Source organism: Oncorhynchus mykiss, chromosome 16 (genome assembly GCF_057628025.1).
Source record: "Oncorhynchus mykiss isolate SJ-2025 chromosome 16, ASM5762802v1, whole genome shotgun sequence".
Classification (NCBI taxonomy): domain Eukaryota; kingdom Metazoa; phylum Chordata; class Actinopteri; order Salmoniformes; family Salmonidae; genus Oncorhynchus; species Oncorhynchus mykiss.
The window spans coordinates 43,637,136-43,655,611 of record NC_143037.1 but is presented as its reverse complement, the minus strand read 5'-3'; the positions used below and the strand labels follow the sequence as shown (position 1 = coordinate 43,655,611).

Sequence of the window (18,476 nt, the reverse complement as noted above, 5' to 3'; positions counted from 1 at the left end):
AAACTCTCACCTCAGACTAAAAGCCTACCATTTCTAATGCAAATGCCAGTTGTGATTATTCTTATATGCACATTTTCGTGGAACAGTTTCATTTCAGTCATAGGTTTTTCATTTCTCAAACTCACAGCCCCTGTGAGGTGGCAGCTGTTAGAAGACGATCTATGCATGCAGCAGTCCAGTGCCAGAACCAATCAGTTGGATGGGCATTTGATTTCTATAGGGGGGGGGGGGGGGTTGTCCTAATTTTGTGAATGGGTGTTATAATAAAGTTTCGAGTTTGGGGAGGCTTGCAATTTATCCTACCATTTCTACCTATCTGCCTGCCAGTTGTGATTATTGTTATATGCGCATTTTCGTGGAACAGTTTCATTTCAGTCATAGGTTTTTAACAATGTTAATCTAAAAGTTTAAATTCAACTAAAGCATATGCCATATGGACACATTGATACACTGTGATCCATTGGCTGCTAAAGCACATGGGAATCAGAGATAGCCCATAGTTCAATGCCACAGTAGACTTATAACTTCCATTGTCAACTAAGTAAAATACATAAAGGCCTAAAGTCGAACAAAATAAAAACAGTAGAAAATATCCTGATGACAATTCAGGTTCTTTCAATCTCATTCATCTCTCCACTCAGCCTGTCTACCTCGCGTTCTCTCTGTCTTGACTTGGTGAAGAACAACGTTGTATCAATTTAATATGTTGGCTTGTGCTCAGGCCATGTGCTCCCTCAACATTATCAGGACAGAGAAACCATGCACATGCTCATTAATCACATGGAGCACTCCAAACAAAAGACAATAAAACAAAAATTCGACAAAACTCCTAAATTATGGTAATGAAATAAACCACAACTTATGTCTCACAAGTGTGGCAGGTTATGAACTCTGCAAACAAAGTTTCTACTCTGAGAAAAGTAAATGACTGTAATACATTCATTAGCAGAAATTGATCTAACCAAATGATGAGGATTAAAAGTACATTTACTCGGCCTACTGGTTGTATATGTAATGGGGAATTGATCAAAAAAAATCTACGGGCAAACAATTCACACGATGAAAAAAATGTATGTGCAAGAATTGACGCACATTCTGGAGAGCAGAGTTCATTGACGAGACTGGTATAGGGGTATCACATCTCCACATAACGAGAGTGGTATCCTACTAAATAAACTAGCTAGATCTACTCAGGGTTTTCTAACGCTAACCAGCTTCAGTTGGCTTCACATTCTATCTCACTGGCAGGCTTCTTACGTACTCGGGTTTCCATCACTTCTGAACTCGTCACGCTGCCAGCACGCCCACAAGCGAGCCACTGTTGGCGGCCGCACGCTGCAATATACCGCTTGTGGTAATGTGCGCGGCGCGATATTCTAGCGGAGCTATAGGAAAAAGTTCAGATTTGCTCTACTTCATGCAAATTGTACGCGGCCACCGCTTCCGTTAACCAATCCGGTGAGGAGCGGATGTTTGCTTGAAAATCTTCTGTTCATGAAACATAGATCCATCTGTCATTAGTTGCAGGCAAGAGCAACCTAAAAAGATGGTGGAAAGCCAATCAGCGCAGGGTCTGGTATTCCAGTTCTATATGATGTGGTTTTGCTAGAATACAGAGAGGAAATAATATGGCCAATGGCATTTGGAGGGATTGCAGAGATTACTTTGCTGTTAATGGTGGGTGAATTCGAGATTTGCACGTTTGCTCGTGCTCAGACCCTTTGACTTTTTCCACATTTTGTTAGTTACATTTTAGAATAAGGCTGTATTACATTGTTCCCCCTCATCAATTTACACACAATACCCCATAATGACAAAGCAAAAACAGGTTTTAAAAATGTTAGCAAATGTATAATAAAAAAATAAAAAAAACAGAAATATCACATTTACAGAAGTTTTCAGACCCTTTACTCTGTACTTTGTTGAAGCACCTTTGGCAGCGATTACAGCCTCAGGTCTTCTTGCATAGGATGCTACAAGCTTGGTCACCTGTATTTGGGTAGTTTCTCCCATTCTTCTCTGCAGATCCTCTCGAGGTCTGTCAAGTTGGATGGGGAGTGTCGCTGCATAGCTATTTTCAGGTCTCTCCAGAGATGTTTGATCGATCGGGTTCAAGTCTGCGCTCTGGCTGAGCCACTCAAGGACATTCAGAGGCTTGTCCAAAAGCCACTCCTGCATTGTCTTGGCTGTGTGCTTAGGGTCGTTGCCCTGTTGGAAGGGGAACCTTCGCCCCCCGGTCGGCAGTCCTGATCGCTCTGGAGCAGGTTTTCATCAAGATTCTCTCTGTACTTTGCTCCTTTCAGCTTTCCCTCGATCCTGACTAGTCTCCCAGTCCCTGCCGCTGAAAAACATCCCCGTAGCATGATGCTGCCACCACCATGCTTCTCTGTAGGGATGGTGCCTGGTTTCCTCCAGACATGACACTTGGCATTCAAGATTTCAATATTGGTTTCATCAGACCAGAGAATCTTGTTTCTCATGGTCTGAGAGTCCTTTAGGTGCCTTTTGGCAAACTCCAAGTGGGCTGTCATGTGCCTTTTACTGAGGAGTGGCTGCCGTCTGGCCACTCTACCATAAAGGCCTGATTGGTGGAGTGCTGCGGAGAAGGTTGTCCTTCTGGAAGATTCTCCCATCTCCACAGAGGAACTCTGTAGCTCTGTCAGATTTACCATCAGGTTCTTGATCACCTCCCTGACCTAGGCCCTTCTCCCCCGATTGCTTAGTTTGGCTGGGCGGCCAGCTCTAGGAAGAGCCTAGGTGGTTTCAAACTTCTTCCATTTAAGAATGATGGAGGCCACTGTGTTCTTGGGTACCTTCAATGCTGCAGAAATGTTTGGTTACCCTTCCCCAGATCTGTTCCTCGTCACAATCCTGTCTCTGAGCTGTACAGACAATTCCTTCAACCCCATGGCTTGATTTTTGCTCTGACATGCACTGTCAACTGTAGGACTTCAAATAGACCGATGCTTGCCTTTCCAAATCATGTCCAATCAATTGAATTTACCACAGGTAGGCTCCAATGAAGTTGTAGAAACATCTCAAAGATGATCCATGCAAACAGGGTGCACCTGTACTCAATTTCGAGTCTCATAGCAAAGAGTGTTTATACTTACGTAAATAAGATATTTCTTTTTTTTTAGTTATACATTTCTAAACATTATGGGGTATTGTGTGTAGATTGATGAGGAAAAAATGGCATTTAATCCATATTAGAATAAGGCTGTAACGTAACAAAATGTGGAAAAAGTCAAGTGGTCTGAGCACTTTCCGAATGCACTGTATGCTACCAATTGAATTATGGTATCTTAACATTATGATTCTCATATATTATAGTTTATGGCTCTTTCAGTATACCTGTGTCATGAGATTGATGATTATAGCTCACTTCCTATAAAATACATAGGCCTACATGTAAAATACATAGGCCTACATGTAAAATACATAGGTCTACATGTAAAATACATAGTTCTACATTTAAAATACATAGGTCTACATGTAAAATACATAGGTCTACATGTAAAATACATAGGTCTACATGTAAAATACATAGGTCTACATGTAAAATACATAGGTCTACACGTAAAATACATAGGTCTACATGTAAAATACATAGACCTACATGTAAAATACATAGGTCTACATGTAAAATACATAGGTCTACACGTAACATACATAGGTCTACATGTGAAATACATAGGCCTTAATGTAAAGTACATAGGCCTACATGTAAAATACATAGGCCTACACGTAACATACATAGGTCTACACGTAAAATACATAGGCCTTAATGTAAAGTACATAGGCCTACATGTAAAATACATAGGCCTACACGTAACATACATAGGTCTACACGTAACATACATAGGTCTACATGTAAAATACATAGGTCTACACGTAACATACATAGGTCTACATGTGAAATACATAGGCCTTAATGTAAAGTACATAGGCCTACATGTAAAATACATAGGCCTACACGTAACATACATAGGTCTACACGTAACATACATAGGTCTACATGTAAAATACATAGGTCTACACGTAAAATACATAGGCCTTAATGTAAAGTACATAGGCCTACATGTAAAATACATAGGTCTACATGTAAAATACATAGGTCTACATGTAAAATACATAGGTCTACATGTGAAATACATAGGCCTTAATGTAAAGTACATAGGCCTACATGTAAAATACATAGGTCTACATGTAAAATACATAGGTCTACATGTGAAATACATAGGCCTTAATGTAAAGTACATAGGCCTACATGTAAAATACATAGGTCTACATGTAAAATACATAGGTCTACATGTAAAATACATAGGTCTACATGTAAAATACATAGGTCTACACGTAAAATACATAGGTCTACACGTAAAATACATAGGCCTTAATGTAAAGTACATAGGCCTACATGTAAAATACATAGGTCTACATGTAAAATACATAGGTCTACATGTGAAATACATAGGTCTACACGTAAAATACATAGGTCTACACGTAACATACATAGGCCTACACGTAAAATACATAGGTCTACACGTAAAATACATAGGTCTACATGTAAAATACATAGGTCTACACGTAAAATACATAGGTCTACACGTAAAATACATAGGCCTTAATGTAAAGTACATAGGCCTACATGTAAAATACATAGGTCTGCATGCACATGAATGGGTACTTTGGGTAAAGGAAATGGTGACTTTAACTTGCAAACATTGTTGTGCAAATCTCTCTTCGCCCACCATCAACACCAAAATCTCTGCAATCCTCCTCCTCCATGCCATTGACCTTCTGATTTTGTCTTGGCATTCTAAAATAATTCTCAGCAAATAAACAAGGTAGAATTACAACTCTCCCCACACCCCATTGTTTAAATTCTTTAAAAATTGAATTAACTGAAAAATTGTCAGCACCTTATTTTCATGTACAGTACTGTACCTAGAATACAAGGGTTGGTTTTGCAGTAAACAATTTATAGTTAGAAAAATAATATAGAAAATATGGCTTATGGTTACACTCATATACATTATCTACTGGTATAATTTTAAATGGAGAACATATACTGCAGCTAGCTCAACAATATGCAAATGATGTTTGAGTTTAACTATTCTCTGCTTCAGACATATAATGGCAAGGGGCACATTGATTGCACATCCCCATTAGGCCAATAATGCCATCATACCGTAGGCCTAAGGCTGAATTGGTGACGCATGACATTATAAGCAGCGAAACGGGTTCACTTTGGCTGATATCCTGAGACAAGAGAGATAACCGAAGCAGATCGGGGAGCTCACAACTAGACAAAAAGGTCATGTTCATTTGAGAAAGCAACACAGAAACACAAACAAATTAGAGACAGATCTCCTTCATACCTTTTATATTGCAGAATTGTGATCTGTGATAAAAAATGAACCCTGGTTCATCTTGAATGTTGAGGTTTAACAAAAACAAGTTTAAACACTTCAGTGAATCAACATATTTCAAAATGTACCAACAATCAAACTTGTTTGTAAATATTATACATCTTAGTAAGTCGGCTGTTAATACGAAAGCATAATTTGGGGTGAACAAGAATATCCATACCAAAGGTGGGCAAACTTGCTACACTCCCTCATCTACTGGGTGAGAAGACTTGTTTTCCAGACCAGACATAACACATCAACTTATTAAGTTTGATCAATTGAATCAGGTTAGTGCTGGGCTGGAACAAAAGCCTGCACACCCAGCAGAAGGATTGGCCTGTTGCAGTTGAAATACCTTTGTAACCTATCATTTGTGACGTTTAACTGTATTGTTGTAGACAACATTTGCTAACATAAGTACACATACAAGGATGTGCCAGCAGTCTCTTGGGACATTCACTGTGACCTCATCTGCAGACAGGCTTTCACAGCTCTCCATATCTGAGGACAGACATCAAAAGAAACAGGCGTAATTTTTATTCCAATTAGACAACCCTGACAATGATCTATGTCTTCACAGATTCTCTCCAGCACTAGAGAACACATGTAATGTGCTGGCCCCATGTTTAATGAGCTCAAATAAAAGATCACAGAAACACTCCATATCCACAAAAGTTTATTTCTCAAATTGTTCACATCCCTGTTAGTGAGCACCTGATCCTTTATGTCTCAAGTTGAGGGCGCATGCAATTGGGTTACTGACTGCAGGAATAGCCACCAGGGAATGTTTATTTTGTACCGTAACCCACCTCATTTTAGAGAATTTGTCAGCACATCCAAACGGCCTCAGCCTTAGATTATGCTAGCTTATATTTCACTTGGCTATAGTATGTAGTTTGTTAGCGGCACATTAGCTAAATATGTTTGAATACAGTCACGCCTATCGAAGCAGCCAACCTTTTGAAGCAGTCAAAAACGTAGCGTTATGCACAAGCATCCCCCATATTTGTAAGTCAGTGTTGCATTGCATTAATTTTCACATGCATTCTGTCATAAAACATTTAATCAGTCTTCCTCAAATGATGAGTCTTTGCAAGAGGGTAATCAGATTAGGCCTCCACTCAGTTCAATCACTCTGGGCGATTAGTTAGCGAGACCTGGAACAGGTTAGTTTAAGAATTCATTGCCCTAAATTGACCAAGCTAAAAGGTGAGCCACTTCAGTATGACTGGTTATCCCGAGTTCAAAGTTACCTTGAACCTGCGTCGTAGGATACCCCTCAGGTTAGCGTTACAAATCTTTGCAACTGAACTTGATTGGGCATAATGAAAAATAATGGCCTCAACATTTTTAGACCCAGTTTCAGATCAATATCGAGTCCATTTAATTTTAAATCAAAAACTTGATGGAGTAGGGAGGATGGAGTAGGGAGGGTTTCGTAGAAGAGTAAAGAACACAGAATGTCCCCATATCAAATCTCCCAGGCAGGTGGTTGACCAACAATAGCACCATCTCTTCATAGCATCTCATTGGCCTGTGTCTTGTTCCAGACTTGGGACCAAGGACCTCCCAAGTGCTCGTGTTGTGTCCATGAGAAAGGTCACAGACATGGTTTTGTAAAGGGGGCAGTCTATTTTGACCTCTGCCTCATCTTTCGCCTCTTGCGCTTCAGCCTGCGCATACGCTTCTTTCTCCACTGAAAGAGAACAGAGGAAACAATGTTAGTGATACGGCAATACACAAGTGCCGAAAAAACACCTGTACTCGTAAATTCAGAAGCATGGTTGCATAGTCACACAGCAAATTGCTATCAATACAGTATTGCTACCACACAAACTGAAACTGAGTATGGTCAACATTCGCTCTAGTGTATTGGAGACATTGCAGTCATGCACACCCACCAATCAACTGAAAGGGCCCGTTTGACATTTGTAAGCATTGTACAATGCTTGGCTTCAGTAATGATAACAGAGCCATGCATTTAGAATAAATAAACTTCCCACTAAGCTAATTTCATCAACTTGATCAAAATTTGAATATATATACACACACATTTATATGGTTTGACAGCTAACATCAGTTAAGTTGCTAGCCACATTGGCTAAGTGGGACTAGAGATATTAACCTAGCAAGTGTTGATGCAGCAAAACACTAACCTCAAGTAGCTAATGTACAGTCGTGGCCAAAAGTTGAGAATGACATTAATTTCCAGTTTGCTGCTTGTGTCTTTAGATATTTTTGTCAAATGTTACTATGGAATACTGAAGTATAATTACAAGCATTTTATAAGTGTCAAAGGCTTTTGACAATTACATGACGTTGATGCTGAGTCAATATTTGCAGTGTTGACCCTCCTTTTTCAAGACCTCTGCAATCCGCCCTGGCATGCTGTCAATTAATTTCTGGGCCACATCCTGACTGATGGCAGCCCATTCTTGCATAATCAATGCTTGGAGTTTGTCAGAATTTGTGGGTTTTTGTTTGTCCAACCGCCTCTTGAGGATTGACCACAAGTTCTCAATGGGATTAAGGTCTGGGGAGTTTCCTGGCCATGGACCCAAAATATCGATGTTTTGTTCCCCGAGCCACTTAGTTATCACTTTTGCCTTATGGCAAGGTGCTCCATCATGCTGGAAAAGGCATTGGTTGTCACCAAACTGTTCCTGGATGGTTGGGAGAAGTTGCTCTCGGAGGATGTGTTGGTACCATTCTTTATTCATGGCTGTGTTCTTAGACAAAATTGTGAGTGAGCCCACTCCCTTGGCTGAGAAGCAACCCCACAAATGAATGGGCTCAGGATGCTTTACTGTTGGCATGACACAGGACTGATGGTAGCGCTCACCTTCTCTTCTCCGGACAAGCTTTTTTCCAGATGCCCCAAACAATTGGAAAGGGCACTCATCAGAGAAAATGACTTTACCCCAGTCCTCAGCAGTCCACTCTCTGTACCTTCTGCAGAATATCAGTCTGTCCCTGATGTTTTTCCTGGAGAGAAGTGGCTTCTTTGCTGCCCTTGACACCAGGCCATCCTCCAAAAGTCTTCGCCTCACTGTGCGTGCAGATGCACTCACACCTGCCTGCTGCCATTCCTGAGCAAGCGCTGTACTAGTGGTGCCCCGATCCTGCAGCTGAATCAACTTTAGGAGACGGTCCTGGCGCTTGCTGGATTTTCTTGGGCGCCCTGAAGCCTTCTTCACAACAATTGAACCGCTCTCCTTGAAGTTCTTGATGATCCGATAAATGGTTGACTCAGGTGCAATCTTCCTGGCAGCAATATCCTTGCCAGTGAAGCCCTTTTTGTGCAAAGCAATGATGACGGCACGTGTTTCCTTGCAAGTAACCATGGTTGACAGAGGAAGAACAGTGATTCGAAGCGCCACCCTCCCTTTGAAGCTTCCAGTCAGTTAGTCGTACTCAATCAGCATGAGAGTGATCTCCAGCCTTGTCCTCGTCAACACTCACACCTGTGTTAATGAGAGAATCAGTGACATGTCAGCTGGTCCTTGTGGCAGGGCTGAAATGCAGTGGAAATGTTTATTGGGGATTCAGTTCATTTGCATGGCAAAGAGGGACTTTGCAATTCATCTGATCACTCTTCATAACATTCTGGAGTATATTCAAATTGCCATCATACAAACTGAGACAGCATACTGAAAAAAGTAATTTGTGTCACTCAACTTTTGGCAACAACAACCATTTCAGTTGGCTCAGAAAGCCATGGCTAATTATTAAATTGAAGATAATTCAATGTGGCTTAGCAGGTAGTTTCCAAATTGTGTGCAGTTTGTTATTGTGTCTACAACTAGTTAGACGGCTGAACTAGCTAGTAAGTTAGGTATTCGCTGGCTAACTCTTAGCTAGCAATGCAACAAGCGGACTACAAATGAATTGTTTAGAGGGGAAATGACTCACCTTGGCCCTCATGCTGTGGAGGGGTGTCTGTAAGGAAAGGGGAGAGAAAGGTTGATTAGTCGGATGGCTTTTAGTTAGATAGGATTATTTTGGATTCGTATTTGACGCTAGACAACTCTTACAATTCAGTTCTCTGTGCACCTTTACAAGATGGCACCGTCTCCAAGAAGACGGTGACAGTTGTTCGATTGTTTATTTATAAACTGTGATTACGTCATCATTGTTGGACGCTCAATAATATATATGGCTTTGAACTGTGCTAAGACGAGTCTCAATCGACATTATTTTTGTATATAATTACAAAATGTCTCTTTTACGGAGGCATATATGTTATGCAGTGTAGAAAGCCATGTAATTACATGTACAGTATTTATTCTGTACATTATTTTAGATGGGGGAGATTCATAAGACAATATTGAGACAAACAACACATCCACATATTTTGTTTTAAAGTTTATTTCAAACCATGAAGAAAACAACTCCCTCTTTCTAAATCCAAAAAAAAGAACGACCATGTACATTATTTTAACAGTTGTCAATACCTCTATTGCGTTACTGATCGAGGCATATATGGTTTCCACATCCAGTGCAGGGGTCAGCAGTCATAACTGTCGACTGTCGAGTTAGTTTATCAAGGAATGGCCATATTTCAATAGGCTTATCTGATTATAGTGGGATGATCAATGGATCTTATTCACAGAATTAACGAGGCATTTACTTTTCAGTCAAGTACGCAAAATACGGACGCCGAGATGGGTTGTAATTCTGACATGACAATTTCAAAGGCCTTTCTAAATGCCTAATTGTAATTGCGAGAACGACCCCCTCTTACTTCCCAAATAAGGACTTAAGAATTACACCCACACACATGTACAATGCAAGAGATGATACATTTCTTTCACGAGAACAAACTTAGAAAGTCATCAACCTAGTAAAGAAACGTTTCCACAAGGATGGATCTCTCCCTCGAATAACCTATTCAGAATGAAACGCCCAACAAGAACTAGTGGTGCAGCAGTTGGTTAGTAAATCCTTTGATCAGTTGCCCCACCCAAACTCAATATTACGGCTTTGCTATTTAATGCCGGCGTTGTAATGGTTCTAGTCTAGATTATTCTAAAAAATAGCCTCTGAAACTGGGATTTATTTTACAATAGAAAGTATCAAGTATTAAACAGCTATGGAAACTGATGTAAACACTGATTAATATAGGTGGAATTCATTGAGCGCTGTGGCAGTGGTAGTACCAGTGAAGTATGAAATTAATTATGGCGTCCTACACAGAACAAATCATTTAATGGGAACACCTGAACCCTCCATTACTGGGTATAAGAATATCAAATGTCTGTATGTGCAGTGAGAGCAAGCCACTTATCCGACTCCCTGTTCTAAAAATCCATCGACTATATATCCACGGCAACGGACTTGACAGTTATGTCACAAACTGTAACTAGGGGTAATATAGCTAGGTATGCCGCTAGGAAGTTTGCTTAACCACTGTAAATAAGTTTGTGTGACAATGTAGACAGTTAACATTTGCGGTCATGACGGTTTATAACAGCGTTATGTAGACTAATGCCGGGTTTAAGTTATTACCCATTTAATTCCCTAGTAGGACACACCGACATCCACTTCAGAGACATTACTTCTTGCTTATGACCTCAAACAAGGTTTTCCTTTACACAATTATCATTGGCACAATGCAGTGCAGTCATCTCAAACCCTCCACTGTCGTGCTTTGCCTTCATACATCATTATAGAATTACAGTTCAAGGCTCAATGACTGGATGGTATAAACGTGTCTCCCACAGAATCTACTCCGGAAAATGCCCTCGTTCTACTCAATATCCCTCTCTTTCAGCGTCATCGCACCGAACGTGTTTACTATTCTGGGGGAGAACCCTGCTGTCTCAAGGACATTGATATTGAAAAGGGATGTGACAGTTGGGTAGGGATGTGACAGGAAGTTGAATTTAGGCGTGAGCAACACCATCACCCGGTAGTCTGACATCGTTTACATTTGGAGGTTTTCATCACAGAAGGCTAGGCCACGCCACAAGGCAGGCATGTCAAGACAGGAGGGTAGGATGGAGGGATTATTGACGTCTGTTCTTTGGGTTGGTCAGTTGTCTGTCAGTATTCTTGGAGACGAAGACAGGGTTGGGTGTGGGTGGAAGGTTTTATTTCGCAGCTTCGGTCTCCTCGACCTTCGCTGGCGCTGGATGTCCTGGTGCCGTTTCAGTTTCCACGGTCTTTGAAGCCTTTTGACAAAAAATAAGTTGCTTGGAAATTGAGGCAAGACTCATAACATGTAGTTGTCACATTAACATGCATTTTTATTTAAAGCGTGAACTCCCATTAGGGTCTTTCCTAAGGGAGACCTGGATGAATTTACACTGCCTTCGGAAAGTATTCAGACCCCTTGACTTTTCCCACATTCTGTTACGTTACAGCCTCATTCTAAAATGGATTAAATCAGCAATCTACACACAATACCCCATAATGACAAAGCGAAAACAGTTTAGACATTTTTGCAAATGTATTAAAAACACATGTAAATAATTTATTGAAGTATTCAAACCCTTTGCCATGAGACTCAAAATTGAGTCTCAACAGTGGTTTCTATAACTTGATTGAAGTCCACCTGTGATAAATGAAATTGATTGGACATGATTTGGAAAGGCACACACACCTGTCTAAGGTCCCACAGTTGACAGTGCATGTCAGAGCAAAAAGCAAAGCCATGAGGTCGAAGGAATTGTCTGTAGAGCTCCGAGACAGGATTGTGTCGAGGCACCAATCTGGGGAAGGGTACCAAAAATGTTCTGTAGCAATGAAAGTCCCCAGGACCAGTGTGGGAGAAGGGCCTAGGTCAGGGAGATGACCAAGAACCCATTAGTCACTGACAGAGCTCCTCTGTGGAGATGGGAAAAACTTCCAGAAGGACAACCATCTCTGCAGCACTCCACCAAATCAGGCCTTTACGGAAGAGCGGCCAGACGGAAACCACTTGGAGTTTGCCAAAAGGCACCTAAAGACTCTCAGACCATGAGAAACAAGATTCTCTGGTCTGATGAAACCAAGATTGAACTCTTTGCCCGGATTGCCAAGTGTCACATCTGGGAGGAAACCTGGCACCATCCCTACGGTGAAGTGAGGTGGTGGCAGCATCATGCTGTGGGGATATTTTTCAGCAGCAGGGACTGGAAGACTAGTCAGGACCGAGGGAATGATGAACGGAGCAAAGTACAGAGAGAGATCCTTGATGAAAACCTGCTCCAGAGCGCTCAGGACCGCAGACTGGGGCGAAGGTTCACCTTCCAACAGGACAACGACCCTAAGCACACAGCTTCGGGACAAGTCTCTGAATGTCCTTGAATGGCTCAGCCAGAAACCAGACCTGAACCTGACCGAACATCTCTGGAGACCTGAAAATATCTGTGCAGCAACGCTCCCCATCCAACCTGACAAAGCTTGAGAGGATCTGCAGAGAAGAATGGGAGAAATTCCCCAAATACAGGTGTGCCAAGCTTGTAGTGTCATGCTCAAGAAGACTCAAGGCTGTAATTAGTGACAAAGGTGCTTCAACAAAGTACTGAGTAAAGGGTCTGAATACTTTTTTTTTTTTTTTTTAATTCTTTTTGCTTTGTCATTATGGGGTATTGTGTGTAGATTGAGGGGGGGAAAAAAAACATTTTAGAATAAGGCTAACGTAACGTAACAAAATGTGTAAAAAGTCAAGGGGTCTGAATACTTTCCGAAGGCACGGTACATGTGTTTACATCACAGTACGGTGCACCGTGTAGCCTACCTTCTTTTTCTTTTTCTTCTGTGTCTTGCGGCTCGCTGAGCTTTGGAGCAAGGCCTAAAAAAAACAAAAATAGGTAGGTTTGTGAGAGAGAGAAAAAACAAGGCAACCATCTCAGCTTAGTGAAAATACCAAGTCAGCTAACATGCCACATTAGATTAATTAGCCTCACTCTACAAAAGCTGAGCGTAAACAAGAGGCTGATGTTGCTCAGCGTAAAATGACACTGGTTCCATTTTCAAGAACACGACCCCAGCTCACGCCCAAGAACACCTGAGAAAGTGGCCCGTGCTCTGTTTGTTGGCAGAAAGATGCTAAAAACCTACGGTCTTCATGAAGCCCCAGTGTGGCTCCCCAGAGCAGTAGGCCATCGGTCTACCGCAGTTGGTTGTTTTACCTTGAGCTCTGCGTCCTCTACCTCGTGTTCAGACTTGTACAGCTCCTGCTCATACAGCTCTGTGGTGATACGTAGGGGTCCGTTGGCCATCAGCAGCACGGTGAACTTGAACTGGGCCACAAACTCACCTAGACATAGACAGACGAAAGGAGTCAGTAAACATATGTACCAGCGCTCCAAGTCCAGGTCCAAGAGGCTTCTAAACAGCTTCTACCCCATAAGACTCCTGAACACCTAATCAAAATGGCTACAGACTATATGCATTGCCCCCCCCCCCCCCCCCTTTACACTGCCGCTACTGTTGTTATCATCTATGCAGTCACTTTAATAACTCTACATACGTGTACATATTACCTCAACTAACCGGTGCACCCCTGTATATAGTCTCGCTATTGTTATTTTACTGCTGCTCTTAAATTACTAGTTAATTTTATTTCTTATCCTTTTAAAAAAAAAAACTGCATTATTGGTTAGGGGCTTGTAAGTAAGCGTTTCACTGTAAGGTGAATGAATACCTGTTGTATTCGGCGCACGTGACTAAAAATGTGATTTGGACCATGTAACTATTTTTGTACTGTCGCGTTTAATAAGTGGCACGCTGCTTTGAACGAACGGATTACAAAGAATGACATTTTATTTGCGCGTCAATTCACCTTTGGCGATCCATCGCGGGATCACAAATTTCACACAAAAAAGTTCATTCATAGCCTCTGTGACTGGTTATGTCTTTTAAACTTGCCTTCTTTCTCGTGCAGAACGTTGAAGGGCTGCAGCAGTTCATGTTTGGCACACTCCACCACACCTAGCCTAGCCTTACCCTCATCCTCGAACGCCCTGAGGGGGGGAAAAAAAGAGAGAGGTAATATCAAAAAGGGACACAAAAACAATTATAATTTTGATTACAAAAAAGGGAAACAGTTGGAGGAAGCCCAATAGCCTAAATCCAATTGAATGTAATCAGTTGAGTTGAATGACAGCGACAGGTTGTGGTCAATGTCTTAAATCAATTGATTTAAATCGTCTTAAGTCAATAGAAACTCATTTGCCCGACACGTTTCTCATTGAACCGGTTCTGACTAAAAGGACGCGGTGCGTCTCGTGTGTTACCTGAGAGTGAAAGGCATGGCGTCGAAGCGTCTCTCCACCTCGCTGAAGAAACTCCTGGACGTCTTCATCTTCAGGCCGTACTGCTTGTCTGGGTCCCTCTTGTAAATGGTGGTCCTCTGGCCTGCATCCTTTGCCTGGAGTAGAGTAGAAGACATGGGAAGTTAGAGCAATGAAAGGAGTTTTTTTTTTTTTTTTACAGCCCATTCAAAGTGACGACAGGAGTTGGACAGTAGTCATCCAATGCATCCCTCACCTTGCCTTCTCCGGTGCTGATGAGCACATCCACGGCGTACACCTCATGCACCTCGAACTCAGCCTTCTCGTGGTCCTTCCTACAGAGACAGAGAGCAACAAGGCCATTAACAATTCAACCTTATGTTCCCCCTAAGAGCAACTACTATTAGTAATTCACCGGGTGCTTCAGACACAACAAAGACACGAGAAACATAGCTTGGAGACATGCGTCGGACAAGTAATAGCAAACAAGCCAGGGATCTGGGACTAACAGATCGTGTCTCCAATTCACCTCTGCTGGTCCGTGGGGTTCTGAATGATGGTTTTCTCTCCGTCAATAACGTGCTGCTTCAACTGATGGGACAGCATGCCTGAGGAGAGAGTGTTACACTGGAATAAAAACACGGTATGTGATTTGGCAAGCTGCCTGTACAAGATGTGAGGGATTGAATGTACCGTGTATGAATATGGCAGTGAGGCGCCAACTAGGTTTAAATGGCAAGCGGGGACTCACTCACCCTCAATGGCTGAGCATTTGAATGACTTGGCGATCTTGTTCCAGGCCTCTGTGACCTGCGAGTTCTGAACGAGAGAGACAAGACACCCTAAAATGTTAGAAACGGCTATGAATCCACTGCTGGAAATACAGTACCGTCACAATGACATCGACTTGATTTGTTTGTTAAGCTTCTTTTTTTTGTGTCCCTGACTAGCCTGGTCCCAGATCTGTTTGTGCCAATTCAGCCAACTCAAACCATAGGAGATGGCGATAAAGCACAACCAGATCCGGGACCAGTCTAGTCCCCTGACTGTCCACTCAGTGAAGCGCTGACGCAGCACCTCACCTGGTTTCCAGGCTTGACCAGTCTGAGGGCGGCCTCGGCACACAGGTGTGCCGCTTTGATCACGTCAGCCTTACGCCCCGTCAACGGAGCATCCTGGTGGAGAGAAGGGGGAAAAACAGGACGTGAATGTGACGCAACGGAGCAGCTGATTACACAGGACGCAAGACAACCAACCATCTGTTATGCGGATGCCTCCGCCAATCCTCTTCCTAACGTTACGTGACTGTTGCACTACGCCTCTTAAAAAAAATAGTCTGATGTGCCGCGCGTCCGTCTCTGTTAATATCCGTACGCTGGCATTTTTGCCTGACATCTGCACTCTTACTAACGTCAACAAAGATTGAAGTACTACTACCTTGGTCACTCCCACCACAAAGCTGTGAGCCAGGTTGGAGATGAAGCCGTCCACGTGCACCCCCAGGTCACTGCACAGGCAACACAAGAGGAGGCACAGTGACTCAAGACCATCAGACTGGCCCGTGCGTTGACATGTGAAGGGGGTAGTCTCCCAACAGTTGAATAGGGCCAGCAATACAGAAAAGGGCACAGATACAGCCGTTAACAGTTCCATACAGTGTTCAATGCAATACAACGTTCCTACATTTTGACGAGGTCCCCGCCCTTCAGTACGATCTCAGGGTCACTCTTCAGCGGAGAGAAGTGGCACACACAGTTGTTGACAGACACGCTGGTTGGGAAAGCGATGCCTGAGGGAGGCAATAAAGTACAGACATTTAATCACATTGACTAATGTCAGCAAGTCATTTTCCATGCACTGTCTACACAAGAGAATATCAAGTGTTTTCCTTGATTCCTTGTCTCCTCTCTCCTCACTTCCCTCTGGCGTTTTGAGGAGGCAAGGAGAACTACAAAACTACAAACTACAAAACTCTAGAAAAGCTACTTGACTTCACTCAGTCATGACAACGCAAATTATTTAAATAACCAATGAGATGAGGCCCATACCTTTTTTCAGGTCCTTCTCCTTCCTGAAGACCTTTCCAGTTTCAGCCATGATGAAGGCATCTCCCTTCGCACAGAGGCTGACAACTGTCTCACCAGCCTTGGCTGCCTCCACCACAGCCTTCAGGGCCTCTGGATAGGAAAGGACACGAGGACCGAACAGAGGTTAAGTAAGTAAGCTTCAAGTATTTAGTATTAGGATCAGGGAAGATGACTGATGGAGACCTTGATAAGGCAAGGCCGTGGATATTCACACTTTTAAATCTGCTTGTCGAATAGCATTTCACAGTTATTCTGTTAGTAGTCTACACCGGTTGTTACGAAGCATTCCATGAGGAAAATAGATGATTATTGTCATTGAGGCAAAGTACATGAAGATCCCTTCCCAGGAGCATTATGAGGGATCATCAGGATTTACATAAATTCCAAGGAACACACTTCCAGGTCTTCAATGTTGATGCACGGGGAGTATATCATAGCTATAGGTGGGTGCACAGGGAGTAACGTTATTGCATAGCTGCTAGCTATAGTTGTGTTACGTGTTGCAGGTCTGAGGCAATGCATTGCCACTGAACTGACAGATGCTGAAGGTAATAGTGCTGACATATAACCGGTGTGAAATGGGTAGCTTAGTTAGCGTTGCGCGATGACGTCACTCGCTCTGAGAACCTTGAAGTCCTTTCTGTTGCTCTGAAAGGGCCGCCGCTTTTGTGGCGCGATAGGTAACGATGCTTCATGGGTAACTTTTAGATTGTGTGCAGAGGGTCCCTAGTTCAAGCCCGGGTTGGGGGACGGACGCAAGACTGTTACATATACAATGAGAGCCCATAGGTTTATTAAGAGAACGATTCACTTGCCGCAGGTGACAGTTCAGGATGATTGACAGCATGCAAGAGATGATAGCTGGGGAAAAAACGAGCTCTTTGCGTTTAACAGCTGTGCTTCCTAGCTAGCTAGTTGAAATAACTCTGGCAATTAACTGACTAAACTTTGCAATTAGTAACTAGGTAGATGTAACGGGATCATAACTTATTCAGAAGGCAGTTTTTTCGACCAGTTAGTTTTTACCAGCAGTGACAACTTCCCATGCAGTGCATTGAATCTTAGCTAGTTAGCTCACTAGCAGCATGTCAGTTAGCCACCATCATTTAGCCGCTTTAGCTAACTAGCGGTTACATAAGTGCACGTATAGACTAACTTTAGTATTAGCTAGCAATAACATGCTAACTCGTGGCTACGATTTCCCTACGACACGGGCAAAATGATAGCCCTGACGAGTCATTTATTTATCGCTAGCTAGCGACACAGCACATGGCTGCATTGTGATAATGAATATGCTAGCTAGTCAACTCTGCTACAACCAGTGCACCTCGGTCACGTTTAAACTCGATCGTCTACTAAATCAACATCTTCATATTCGCTTACGGTTGGCAATCTCGGCGCCCATTTTGTACTTGGTGACGACCAAATCATCGGCGATGGTCTGCTCTTGTGGATCGTCGTCTCCGGACATATTTTCGGTCTCTCTTTTCTCACTCAAAGTAACTTTTTTTTTTCCCCCCGCGGGTTTCAGCTACAGACTCGACCACGCTGCCTGGTCTGCTCTCTCCTCCGCAGTTGTAGCCCAGGCCCAAAACGCCTGAGACCCCTCCTACTAGCGGACAACGTCCCACGCAATGCGTGTACGCTGAGCACCGAATTGAATACAAAAAAAAGATCAGAACATGTAGGCCTTATTCAGTAGTCATTCGAGTTTGGCCTGGTGGTACCATTCTTCAGTGTTATATGATCTGCATTTC

General features: G+C 42.6%; 2 protein-coding genes across 5 annotated transcripts; both read right to left on the bottom strand.

The window, feature by feature from the left end:
* Positions 1-6,070: 6,070 nt before the first annotated feature.
* LOC110491979 (transposable element Tc1 transposase) lies at positions 6,071-9,542 on the bottom strand. 4 transcript variants are annotated; one of them, XM_090202791.1, is made up of 4 exons: positions 9,465-9,541; positions 9,324-9,350; positions 7,568-8,875; positions 6,071-7,107 (listed from the first exon to the last, which is right to left on the bottom strand). In XM_090202791.1, exon 3 carries the CDS (start codon positions 8,753-8,755, stop codon positions 7,742-7,744), a length of 1,014 nt encoding a protein of 337 aa, XP_090058917.1. In that variant the 5' UTR covers positions 8,756-8,875; positions 9,324-9,350; positions 9,465-9,541; the 3' UTR covers positions 6,071-7,107; positions 7,568-7,741. The 4 variants fall into 4 exon arrangements, 2 of the variants coding, with proteins under 2 accessions (XP_090058917.1, XP_090058916.1); XM_090202790.1 differs by having other exon boundaries at positions 9,446-9,539; XR_016487270.1 differs by lacking the exon at positions 7,568-8,875 and having other exon boundaries at positions 9,446-9,542.
* A 221-nt stretch (positions 9,543-9,763) lies between these two features.
* Positions 9,764-18,323, bottom strand: LOC110491978 (proliferation-associated protein 2G4). Its single transcript, XM_021565890.3, has 13 exons — positions 18,103-18,323; positions 16,681-16,809; positions 16,316-16,421; positions 16,070-16,139; positions 15,715-15,807; positions 15,388-15,451; positions 15,162-15,240; positions 14,889-14,967; positions 14,636-14,769; positions 14,268-14,362; positions 13,529-13,656; positions 13,135-13,188; positions 9,764-11,584 (listed from the first exon to the last, which is right to left on the bottom strand). Exons 1-13 carry the CDS (start codon positions 18,188-18,190, stop codon positions 11,504-11,506), a joined length of 1,200 nt encoding a protein of 399 aa, XP_021421565.1. The 5' UTR covers positions 18,191-18,323; the 3' UTR covers positions 9,764-11,503.
* Between the last annotated feature and the right edge of the window lie 153 nt (positions 18,324-18,476).